This window comes from Symphalangus syndactylus, chromosome 14 (assembly GCF_028878055.3).
Source record: "Symphalangus syndactylus isolate Jambi chromosome 14, NHGRI_mSymSyn1-v2.1_pri, whole genome shotgun sequence".
In the NCBI taxonomy this organism is placed as follows: domain Eukaryota; kingdom Metazoa; phylum Chordata; class Mammalia; order Primates; family Hylobatidae; genus Symphalangus; species Symphalangus syndactylus.
In genome coordinates this window covers 94,773,571-94,786,292 of record NC_072436.2, presented here as the reverse complement: position 1 = coordinate 94,786,292, position 12,722 = coordinate 94,773,571, and the positions used below count along the sequence as shown (strand labels likewise).

General features: G+C 50.0%; 1 protein-coding gene across 2 annotated transcripts in view; it reads left to right on the top strand.

The window, feature by feature from the left end:
* PRKCE (protein kinase C epsilon) overlaps positions 1 to 12,722 on the top strand; it is a 533,266-nt gene that overhangs the window by 507,352 nt on the left and 13,192 nt on the right. The window contains exon 15 of one of the 2 annotated variants that reach the window (XM_055241506.2): positions 3,905 to 3,934. The exons of the other annotated variant lie outside the window; for it this stretch is intronic. Coding sequence (XP_055097481.1) covers positions 3,905 to 3,919 — 15 coding nt within the window. The 3' untranslated portion in view covers positions 3,920 to 3,934. Of the gene's footprint in view, positions 1 to 3,904; positions 3,935 to 12,722 lie in introns of those variants that run through there. 2 annotated transcript variants of the gene reach the window in all.

Sequence of the window (12,722 nt, the reverse complement as noted above, 5' to 3'; positions counted from 1 at the left end):
AGGATGAGACTGAAGCTGAGGGGATTATCAGTGCAGGGCTACAAGATGACTTAAACTTGAGTCTCCAGGTCTCAGCAAAACCACGTTAAACCAGGCTTACAGAGCACCAGGCCCCAGCTGTACCGGCAGAGATGGAGGAACATCCCCTTCCTGCTTGGGGAAGAGTGGGGAGGACCAGTGAAGCCCCAGGGGGAGCCGTCAGCAAGGGGTGTGAGAAGAGAGAGGGTCTGGGGTGTGGCAGAGGAAGCCAGGGGGTTTTTGTTGAGAGGCCACGGGGTGGGAAGGAAGTAGGGAAGAACCTTAATCATAAAAGGCACAAAGGAAGTTTTAGAGTGTGGATTCATGAAGAATCGTCTCTCCCTGAGGTATAGTAGATTCCAGAACACTGCCAAAGCCCTTCCTGTCACAGGAATTCTTCACTGGGGTTCCCAACTTTTAGTTTGAGACTTTGAGCCAATGAAAGTGCAGGCCTTCTGAGAGGCATCCCTCTTTGAGCAGCACATGGCAGGAAGGGTATGAAGAACAGGAGTGAGGTGAACAGGTATGGGTCTGAGGGATGGGGAAAAACCTAGACAGAGAGGAGAGAGGATGAGAGGGAAGGACAAACCAGGAGGGAGGCAGGCACATGACTTACTCCACTAACACGCAGGCGTTGCCTTGCCTCAGACAGGCAGGGAGCCCCTTAAAGCTCTCCCTGGCCAGAAGTGAAGGTGCTCCTGTGAGCAGGGGTATGAGGGGGCCTGGGAGCCAGCAGGAGGAACTATATCCCTGGGTCAGGGGTCAGGCAGGAGTCCACCTCTGCCTGGATGTCTAGAGTACAAGGGACCTGTGCTTTCCGTCCTTGGGCCTCTTGAGAGCTCCCCCTTGGGACTAAAGAGCCAGAAAGATCCTGTTTGTTTTCTTTTGCCTGGAGGGTCAAGGAAGCTTTCAGGGTCCTTATCACCCCCTGAGAGGATGGCAAAGAGAAAGGATGGGGCTGTCCAGGAGCTCCCACTAATTTCAAAACTGCCTCGGTCAGACTTCCTAAAGACTGACTTCATCATTGCCTTGAAATGATCTCCTGCGCATGTTCCCACTCTCCCTGCCTCCCCAAACCTTCAGAGTTAACCTCAATGCTCAATGCTGTGGAGGGGGGCGGGGTCAGAGGAGAGGGTATTGATTAGGTAGGTTTGAATTCAGTTAGGAGGAGAGAATTAGAACACCTGGAAAAAGGAAGGCTAAAATGGAAAGCTGACCTTGTGTAAGAGGTGTTTCTGACCACACTTGGAGCTGAGTAATGTTGATCCTTAGAGAGTTCTCAGCTGCTGGTCTTTAAAGAATTTTTCAAGTTATTTAAATATCTGGCATTTACAACCTTGGCGCTAGAGATTTCTCTTAGGAGAAATACCAAAATTGGGGAAAAAAATAAAAGAGAGTAGTCCGCATCTAGTTAGCAGGTTGGAAAAGTGACCCAAATCTGTCCCTAAGTTGAAAGCTCTTTTCTGAAAAATGTCAATGACCCCAGCCTAAGTCATCCGTGGGCTTGTGTAGAAAGAGCAGAAATAAATTTTAAATAGGATTAAAGCCCATGGCAGTGATACACATACTGCATTTCTCATCTCAGAAAGCCTCAAAAGACTAATGGGAAAACTCACTTGAGGTTTTCATATGCCATCGCACCCCTGTAGCCAACTCAGGGTTGACCCCAGGGATGTGGGTGCCTGCCTAGCTCAGGTGCCAGCAATGAGGACAACTCTGTGCTGCATAAGCAGAGTCAGCCTTACCATAGGCAAAACAGATGGCCACCCACAGAGGCCACTGGAGAGCCACGGGGAAGCTGAGGCACATCCCCACGGAGACCACTGAGAGACACGGGGAAGCTGAGGTGCACCCCACAGAGGCCACTGGAGAGCCACGGGGAAGCTGAGGCACATCCCCACAGAGGCCGCTGAGAGACACGGGGAAGCTGAGGCGCACCCCACAGAGGTTGTGGTGAAGTGGCTTCTATTCTGGGGACAGATTGCCATCACAAGACAGGATTTCCTTGGACTTAAGGTATCAAATAACTTGAGGACATGTGAGATGACTTCCTAGCAGAGCTGGGAAAGAAAGGGCTTTGACAGAGGGAAGAGGGAAAACTGGTTTAGATCCTGACATTGGGAAAAAGCCTCCAAGTCACCAGATCACAAGCAGCCAGAGACAGTGCACAGTTGTTGGTCCTGGGTCTTTGACAGACTCCAGGTCAAAGGCAAGACACTGTGAGAAGGGAAAGGATCAAGTCTGTGAGCAAACACCATCAGCCTTGCAATTTGATGGTGGCCTCAAGGAGATATTGGGCGTGTGTTTAAACAAGCAAGCAAAGCAGCTGTACAAGTGCCCTAATCTGGTAAAACTGAATACCTCCAGGGTGACTCAGTCAAGTGCCTGAAGCCCCTGAGGGAGCTCCAGGTTTCCTCTGTCTTGGGTTACCTCCACTTGCTTCCAAGCCATGCCCTTTTGGCATCATACTAGAATGCCACCAGTCTCCAGAAACCTGAATTACCCCACTCCTCAGCTGGCCATACTGAATCTGGGTGACCCGGGGGGTGCCCTGCCTGTCTGATACAAGGAGGACCTGGTTTTGCCAGCTGGTTGATGCTGGAGGTGAGGCTGGGAGAGGTCATGTCACTTACAAGAGCCAGGATGCGGTAGCAGATTTTTCCAGAGCTCCTGACCCTCTCCACTCTCACTACAAGGACAGAGCCCCTTCGTGGAAGAACCTGCCAGGCACGACAAGGCTGTACTCTGCCCAGGCTGGCTTGCTAGAGGCTGGGGGCCCCTGGGTCACCACCACAGAGGCTGAGGATGCAACGGCACAACAGCTTTCAGGCCTGACTTCCATTCCTGCACAGGAAGCCTCGCCCCTCTGAAGCTATCACCAAGGAGATTGTCCAGATTCATAGCTGGAATTTGGCCTCTGGTCAGGTTCCATCACATACCTCAGTTGGCTTCTATTCCCCCCAGGCTTTTGCCTTCTTGAGATGTCTGCTAAGCTGAGATTTCTGCTCCCCTGGCTCCTAAGCCTCCCTTGTCTAACCCCTGCCCTGACTCACCAGCTGTCACTAGTCCAGCTGGGTTTCCTGACTACAGGCCAACATCCCTTTGCACTAACCCCCACCCAGTGCAGTTTTCAGTGGCCTCTGCTTCAGCGTGGAGACTTTCCTGTCTTTCGTTCTCTCAGCTCTCTTACGTACTCTCCCTCACTTTCCCTTTTGTATTCCTCTTGTTCACCCTCTGTCCGCCCACATAATGAACTGAGTTTGTGCAAGCGATGTGCCATCAACACCAAACCAAAGACTTTGCACCACCATGTACTCAGATCAATTTTCCGGAGGTGGCTTGCTTCAGAGCAAGGACACACAGTAGGGGGCTGTTTGGTGGCAAATACTCCAGCTCTGAGGGGTTGGGGAGACAAGAAAGCCAGCAAGGCTGGAGCCAAAGCCTTTGATGCTGAGAATATCTTCAACCCTAGAATTCACTGGTCTATGCCATTGGGGATTTCATCCCAAGATGATGGCATTGTCTAATTGCCAATAACAGTAGCACATTTTGCTTTTGTGTTACTGGTGGGCTTGCCTTCTTTGGGGACTGGAGGGGTAGAGCGATGTGTTTGGTGTGGTTGAAGGGCATCATCTGACCTTGCAGATCTTGGGGATGTTCTGCTCACTCCTGGCTTCTCCTCTGTGTACCCATTCCTTCCCCTCAAAAGCGTTCAGCTCTGAGGCTCTGGCTCCCAGGGCTTCAGCACTGGAATGGGGGGAAGCCAGCACAGGAGGGAGAGATTTGCCTCCCCAGAAACCTAGTTGTCCTCAGTGAAAGCCGGAGGCAATGAGGGAAATGCTGGCCAAGTAAACTTCTCTTTGTGTACATGTTCTCTCTTTTCAAGTTTGCTTCAGTGTGAATGTCCCTCTTTAAGGTAAGGCCTCCAGAGTGGGGAGTCTCTCCAGGTAGGTGAGCCCTCAGGCCCGGTGACATAGAGGCCCCTCTCAACCTCATGATCCGTTTCCATCCAGCCATCCGCGCTGCATGGCGGGACCCCCGAGGGAGGCCTCTCCTGCATGCTCCTGCATGACTGGGCTGTGCTGAGAGAAAACCTGGGAAGTGGGCTCGAGACCCGCACACTTCACCAACTTAGCGACCTGAGGAGGAGCCCTGTTGAACTGGCAGCCCCTTCCCCTAAAGCCAGCCCACTTGCCTAGGGACCACCTGATAACATGGGTTGTGATGATGGAGGCCAGTCATGACACCATCCTCATCCTCTGTCCTGGCAGAGCTGGGGCAGGAGCAAGGCTGGGTTCTGCAGCCCCTCATGAGGACATCCCCCTGGACCGTGTCCACCACATCCAAGTGGCCTACCATCCAAGAGGCTACAAGAGCCCTTACCATCCAGGAGGCTACAAGATCCCTCCAAGAGCCAGGGCTCTGATCCAGGGCCGGAGGGCATGGGAAAAGTCCAGAAACCTGTTTTTGGTGGTTGACCCAGTGAGTGGCATGGTACAGTGGACAGGATACTAGCTTTGACTTCTGAGAGACTTGGGTTGGAATAAAATTGCTCTCACAGGAAAGCCATGTGACACTCAGAATTCACCTCACCCCTGGACCTCTGGCTTCCTTGAGCCTCCTTGTCTGTAAAATTGGGATACTATGAGAGTTCTTCCTTCATGGAATTATTAACAGGAATAGCTGGGTACTATGGTTCATACCTGTAATTCCAGCACTTTGGGAGGCCAAGGCAGGCAGATCACTTGCACTCAGGAGTCCGAGACAAGCCTGGGCAACACAGCAAAACCCTGTCTCTACAAAAAACGCAAAAAGTAGCCAGGCGTGGTGGCATGCACTTGTAGTCCCAGCTACTTGGGAGGCTGGGGTGGGAGGATCGCTTGAGCCCAGGAGATTGAGGCTGTAGTGAGCCATGTTCATGCCACTGCACTCCAGCCTGGGTGACAAAGTGAGATCCTGTCTCAAAAAGAATTATAAACAGGAATAGAATAAGTCTAAGCTACTTTGCGCACTGTAGATTCTCAATGAATTTTAATTCCCCTCTCTCCATTCACCACCCCTACCCTGGTCTTTTCTTCTCATCCCCAAACTCCAAGAATCAAGAGTTAAGAATTGCAGGAGGCTGGTGTGATGTTTGGAGTCTGGGCTTTGGAATCAGATGCAACCAGGTTCTAATTTGGGCTGCGGGATATTGAGAAAGTCACCACTTCTCTCTGAGCCTCGGTCTGCTGATCATAGCATGGGGGTTATAAATATCTACCACCTGGGGTTGCTGTGAAGCGTCAACAAACCTAATTACCTGAAATGAGTAGCACAGTGCCTGATACAGGTGAACACTTGGATGGTGTTGATGCTGATGGTGAGGAGGACAACAGGAGCCTGAGGCCAAGGGAGGCTGGACTGGATAACACTCCTGTCCCAAAGGGGCTGAGGGGCCAGGAGTTCAGATGAGGGGATGGCACCATCCAGCAAGGCACCAGCCATTACAGGGCAGAAAGCATCTGAAGGCAGGGAAGGAGCACAGTTCAGAATGCTGAGGCGCCTGCGGGGGTGTCATTCCAGCACCGCCACTGGTATGAGCTGGGGAGTGCCAAGGGGAGGGAGGTACTGCGAGGGTGACTCACCCCAGGTGCCAGCATTCCCACCCCTTTTTGCCTCTTGGGATGGCACCCCAAGTTCTGCCACATTTTCAGCAACCACCCCCACCCCGCCCCCCGGTCCCCTGCTTTTACTCTGTGACCATGCTTACCACCTTGACGTTCCCTGCCTTCATTCTCAGTAGTGTTTTTGCTGGGTACAGCTGTGCAGCTCTCAGCACCCCAGCCTTGAAGTGGTAGCAGTCACCAGTGAGACCCTGTTCCAGCACAGCAGGCTCCCACATATTTCTAAGCCAAACAGCCTCAGTGGAGCATCTTTGACTCTGGACAAGTGATTTTGCCATTTTAGAATTCTGATTGCAGGAATTTTGCCATTTGAGAATTCTGATTGCAGGAACGTTCCTGTGGCCTGGGGTTGGGAGGGCCAACGAACACATCATTTTCATCCCCTACCCCCAACTCCAGGGAAGAGTTTGAGGCCTGGGCTGGCCTGGGCTTGGCTGGGCACTTTTATAAGCTCCTAAGCTTTTCTTTCTGTCTTAATGGCTGTTACTTTGGTATATGCCTTCCTGGGTTCATCAGACTAGTGTTTCTTGAACTTAATCTCCTCCCAGACCCACCTGCACTTGAAGTAACACACACACAACTCACCTGGGAGCATGGGAGGACTTCCTAGGCCATGCCTGATCAAACCAGAGGACAGCAGAAGGAATCAGGGAATGTTTCCTAGAGGAGCTGGAACTTGACAGAAAGCTGGGAGGGGTCAGGAAGAAAGAACTATCTGCGAAAAGGTGTAAAAGGAGAAAGGGAAAGGCGAGATTCAGATCAGTTATATTCAACAAGGGTTTGTTGAACATGTCCTTCGCGCCCTCTGTGAAGCCCTGCCTGAAGCGCTAGAGGGAGAAGCTTGACAAAGGCAAGGAAAGAATCTTCTGCCATCACCCTAACATCGCCACCGTGAAAAGCTTCGATGGCAGAAGACTTGGTAACGCAAAATACTTAAGGGATAATAGGCAGTAGGGTAAAATCTGGCACCTGACTCCTAACAGGATGCTCGTTTGGGAGAGGAATTTGGAGCTTTGCCTTTCAAGGTTTGAGGGCAGAGAGAAGAGGGCCTCCCCAAACAGGCTGGGAGCCAGGGTTTCTGTGGGTCCTGAGAGCCTGTGTCAGCCCCCTTCTCATCTTGGGTCTTGCAGAAGATCCTGTCCAAGCGGGGCTGCACTGCTGGATAAGCAATGCCCTCCTGCCCATCTCTGCGGAGAGGACTAAAGGATGGTCTGGCTGTCAGGAGGGACAGGGGTCAGAGCCTGGTTCATGTGTATTGAAGTGAAGGCAGACAGAGCCTCAACCCTCCCTCACAGGGGGGCTCAGCCCTCCAGCCAGCATTTGTTCCCTGAAGGGTACAGGCACCAAGGGGCACTTTGCAAGCTGACGGGGCTGGGGGTGGTGTTCTGCCCACATCAAGTGGAGGACCTTTGATCTCCAGAGGCATATATGTCATGGAGAAGAGACACTCTGGGAAATCCAGTTTTGCACTAGGGGTATCAGTGCCCTCTTTACTTCCCATTGTTTGTGCTGGGGAGGGGGATGGTAACAGAATTAGGTTCGGCCTAAACTTAACATTCCATTCTTATTCTGGAATTCTGGGATTTGACTGATACACAGTAGGTTTGTGAAGGTTCATTAAGTTTCCAGATCAACCTCAGTCTCCTCGCTGTGAGAAGGCCTGGCCACATAGCAGCAGCCCTTCACCCTCCATGTTCCTCTGGCTACTCCTTTCTGGACCTAGTCCACCTCAACAGCAGCTTTCTTGGAGCACAGAGCTTGGATATCAATGGAGTATTTCAGGTGTGAGAGCCCAGCTAGGTGTGAAAGAAGGTGGCGAATGGCTAGGCCAGGGAAATATGAAATACATTTGCCTTAAGTAAGGAGATGGAAAGATAAGCCCTCCAGAGTAGGGCTTATCAACTGAGATGACTTAGAAAATAAACCAGACCCTGACCTAGGACTTTAGCCGCACTCCTTACCCCCCAGCTCAGCAGCTGACATCTCAGCTAGTGTTGGCAGTAACAGGATTTGCAGTCTTCCTGGGAGGCGTGGCAGACTCAGACTATAGGGACCTGGGGTGTGGGTGTTCAGTCAAATAATTGAGAAGACAGTCACCCCAAAATGTGGCACTGCAGATTGAAGCACCCACCTTGTATCACAGGCAGTGAGCTAAGGGGAAGTGCTGGACAGAACTGGGTGCTGGTCCCCACTGTTACTATCTGCGAGATGCTGAGAAATTCACTGAATCTCTCTGCTCCTTTCCTGTAAAATGAGGGACTTAAGTAATCCCTAAGATTTCTTCCAGCCCCAGCCATGTGAGAGCAGGGATTTGCAGGGTTTTTTAATCAATTTTATTGCAATAAAATTTACATAGAATAAATGCACCCATTTCAAGTCCACATTCTGATGCATTTGAAAAATGTATACACCCATGTGACCACCAGCACAATAAGTATATAGAACACCTCCATCCTCCCAAGAAGTTTCCTGCCCATAGGCCCAGGCAACCCTGGTCTGCTTTCTGTCACTGGAGATTAGATTCATCTTTTCTAGAGTTTCTTATAAATGGAGCCACATAGCACGTACTTTTTTTGTGTCTGCCTTCTTTCACTCTGCATCATGTTTTTGAGATTTGGGACTTATAATTTTAACTTTAGTATGGAAATTTCCAAATATATATAAAAGTAGAGCCAATCATTGAATGAGTCCCCATGTGTTCATCAGCCAGCGTCAACAATTAGTAATGCACAGTAATTAGCAATTAGCAATCAACGGAGAGTTACATCTGTTTTGTTCACAGATGCATCCCCAGCAGTTAGAACAATTCCTGGCACATAGTAGGTATTCAATCTACATTTGTGGAATGAACAAATGAATTCCCCAATCTACAGTGTTTTTTTCAGCCCTATCTCAAAATTCTCTTCTCACCTTTTATGGCTCAAGATCAGTTCCAGTGTATGCCCAGGAATTTGGGGTCATAAGATCCTGCATTAGGAAACCTGAAATTATTGTTGAACGGTCAGGGAAGGTGGGTGACCTCGTCTTGAGTTGAGAGGCACGTATTAGAATGTTTACAGTTCCCATTTCACAGGCAGTGCAATAATAAATCCTGGGCCAAGAGAACCGATCTCTGTCTAGAACATTTTCTTAAATAAGTGGGGGAGAGATTGGTAAGTGGAGGAACTGGGCCTTTGCAGGGCCAGATTGGAAAGTTTCTTCTTTGGATACCAAAAATATCCCCGGAATGGTAAACCCAACAGCTGTCAGCAATAACACGGCTTTGAAAAGTAGATGATAAATGAAAACGGGCCCCCAGTTAGAAGCAGAATGAGTCCAAGTTGCCACTGTTTTCGTACCCACTTCCAGCTGGAGACACAGGCTCCTGCTGCATCACCAGGCTCGGGTCCTGCCACTGCACATCCCGCTGCGGGGGGCCAGCTCACTGCAGGGCCTGGCTCAGCAAGCTCAGGCCCCAGGCAAGCCAGGGCAGGCAGGGTACTCTCTCCTCCTAAGGCTCTTTATTCCTGGATAGCCACACAGCATTTTCTACATCGTGTTCTGTCCCAGGCATCTCCTGGGGTGCCCCTAATGTCTACGAAATAACCCCAAAAGACTTGGTGGGGATGGTGCCCTCTTGCACTGTGAGGGGTACACGGCAGAATGCAGTTGTTTGTTTGATGTTAACACAGCAACACCGCTATTGACAGAAACCATTGAACTGGCAGCTTGTGCTGGGCACAGTGCTGCGTGTCTTTGTGCAGACGGCTGCATTGATGCCTCCTGGCAGTTCATCATGGAAGGCAGGATAGTACATGCCAGGGGCACAGCCTCGGGGTCAGAACAAGCTGATTCCAAGTCCTGACCCCACCTCTTGCCCAGCCTGCACATTAGACAAGATGTCTAATGCCTCTGAGACCATTTCCCCATCTTTACAACGGAGATGTGATCACAGCACTCTCCTCCCTGTGGAGTGGGTGTGAGGTTACAAGAGCCTGGTGTTGAAGGCATCAAAGCACTGGCAGAATCTCCATCTGCAGCTTTGTTATGTTTTCCTCCTAAAGAAGCTAAGGCTGTCCCAGGCACTGAGCTGGTGCTAAAAACACAAGGCAGATGCCCAGTGGAGCTCCAGTCCAGTGGAAAAGACATCTCGGACTGAGTCATCATTTAGCTCCAGTTATGAGGAGTACCAGGAAAAAGAACCCCGGCACAAGGGTCAAGGTATATATAGGAGGGGACTAGCCTGGTTTGGGGATCATTCCCCCAGGAAGAGGCATTTCCTTTCCTGTACAGCAGCAGACACGTCCCTTGAGTGGCCTCAGGAATGGTTTCAGAGCTCACATGCAGCATCCTCTCAGCTGGACTCTTGGAGGGCCAGTGGGCTCAACGGTGGAGAGAATGGCTGTGGCTCTCTGCCATCCTCCAGAGACTCTGCAGGGTTCATTCCATTAGCCGGGAGCCTGCAAAGCCAGGCTGAGCTGGGCCCTGCTAGTGTCAGAAGCCCCAGGCCCTCTTTCCCCCCAGGCACTGCCAGCCTCTTGCGGGAGCCAAGACTCCTAGGGCACTTAGCGACATATCCAGGCCATTTCTAAATACCAGACTGGATGTCATCTGGGGCCAGTGTGCACTGGATGGACGATGTGGACTCATCCATAATCAGGTGGCCTCATGTGGCTGGAATGTATGCTTTATATTTTTGTTACCAAATTTCAGAATCAACGTGTCACAGCCAAAGGAGTGCATAGGTGTGGGCCTGGGCAGGCCTGGGCGGGCCCGGGAGGGTTTGAGGAGTAGGACTAAGCGCCATCCCTCAGAGCTGCCCAGAAATGCCTCCTTCACTAACAAGAATGGAGACATAATGTGTTTGGAGCTAATGCTTTGAGACTATTGACTTCACCTGCACTTAGAAGACACCTCTGGAAAGAGGCTTAGATACACAGTCCACATCCGGGGGAGTGTTCTCAGCCGTTTTTACATGAGACAGGCTTCCCCGCAGAGCACCGTATAGTCACTAAGTCCAGAGGGGATGCCCCGTGCTGGGGACCCCTGTGGTCTGAAAGACTTAAGCAAAAGGGGGCACTTCAGGTCCTGAAAATACTTCTCAGGGCTTTCTCCTTTATGTGGATTCCTCAGAGACAGTTATTGTACCACTTAGAAAGCCAGGCTTTTTATAAGGAAAATGTTTAAATCAGTGGTTCTTAGCAGTGGTATCACTACCCCCTTGGAGAATCTGATACAGTAAACTCTGTCTCCAGGAAAACCCCAAAGTGTCATAAACACAGTACACTATTCTATATTCTACCAGGCTCATGGAAACCCTGAAGCCATCCTTTGAGGCAGGAGTCTGCAAACTGCAGCCCAGGGCCAAATGCAGCCCACCACCTGCTTTTGTGCAGCCCTAGAATAAGAATGCTTTCAACATTTTTTTAATGGTTGAAGAATACTATTTCATGACACATGAACACTGTATGAAATTCAAACATCAGTGCCCATAAAGTTTTATCGGAACACAGCCACGGTCATTCATTTACACAGGTTCATGCTGCTTTTGGGCTACAGTGGCAGAGTAGAGTGGTTATGACAGAGACCATATGGCTCACAACATCTAAAATATTTACTACCTGGCCTTTCACAGAAAAAAATGGCAACCCTTGCTCCAGGGGTGGGAACCCCATTTAAGAAGCTTACTTTATATTCCTTACTTTTGTTTAAAATGATTGAGCCATGGAATTTAGACATAGAAGCAGCATTGAAAGTCTCCTTGAAAAGCTTCTCACTTTACCAATGGCAGACAAGGAACATATGCCCCACTTTCGCAGGAGCAAGAGCCATGAAGGGGCTCTGTCCTGGGCCCTCCGTTTCTTCTGTAGGTTTCTGAATTGGCACTGCCTTCCAAAGGAACCTTCGGGTGGTTGCCCTGAAGTTTTGTTTCAAAGCATCATAACACATGTTAGAAGTTTGGTGGCAACTTCTTTATAACAGGGACACCTGCTTGCCTCTGTGATGGCAATCCCTGAAAGCTGTGTCTATAGACCCCAGCTAATTCCCAGACAAAGAGTAGTTGGCTGAACTCCTTTGATCTCTATTTGCTGGGTGCAGGGGAGGAGGTTTGCTATTAGCTAATACCTGAAGTAGAGTTTTCTTTTTTCCTAAAGTAACTTCTCAAATAGAATTTGTAAAAAAATTTTTTTTATAGTTTAGCAAACAATAATGAGATTGGAGAGGGGAAATAGTTGAATGCCGTCAAACAGCAGACCCGATAGAATTCAGCTGCGGTTGATTGTTCAGAATGCCTGGCGGTCTGAGAGAATTTGGTCCATTTAGAAAATAGATATGTGTGTCTACTGACTGCCTCCAAAGCAATGAAGCAACTTTCCCTCAGAAGTGTTTTAGCGAGGAAACCAACGAGATTGTGGGGAAGGGGCCTGTGAGGCCCGGCCTGAGGCTTGGGCAACTTGTCCCTACGACTACAGGGGCCACCTAGCTTCCAGGACCCTTTCCATTGGGCTGGGGAATGGTGGGCCAAGTGTCCTCCCATTTTAACTGCCATTTGTGCCATTGTGCTTAAAAAGCAAGTGGGTCTTCATTTTCTTCTCCGTTAAAAGGTGGAAGCAGCAATCTTTTCAATAATGTAAAGGTCGCAAACTGGAGGATTGTGAGACTCATTCAGCCAGGAGATAACTTTTTTAAATCGAATTAGTAGGCAACATTTAAAAAGAGATGGAAGTGAAAATGTAGATTGGGGCATTTCGTGGCAACTCCAAAGACCTGGGACCCCTGGGTCTGTGTCCCCGACAGGTGGCATCAGCTGGTGAGGCATGCAGCCCTCAGCTTGCTGGGCTCCTCAGTTCCCGGTGTGCCCAGGCTCCGCATGCCACTGAGGTTTATGCACACACACAGCACACACAGACACCCAAAGACACACACATGCCCCACTCATTAGAGAGAAAAGGAGATATGATGCTTTTTAATTTTTTTGAGATAAGATCTGGCACTGTCACCCAGGCTGGAGTGCAGTGATATGATCTTGGCTGTCTTGCAACCTCTACCGCCTGGACTCAA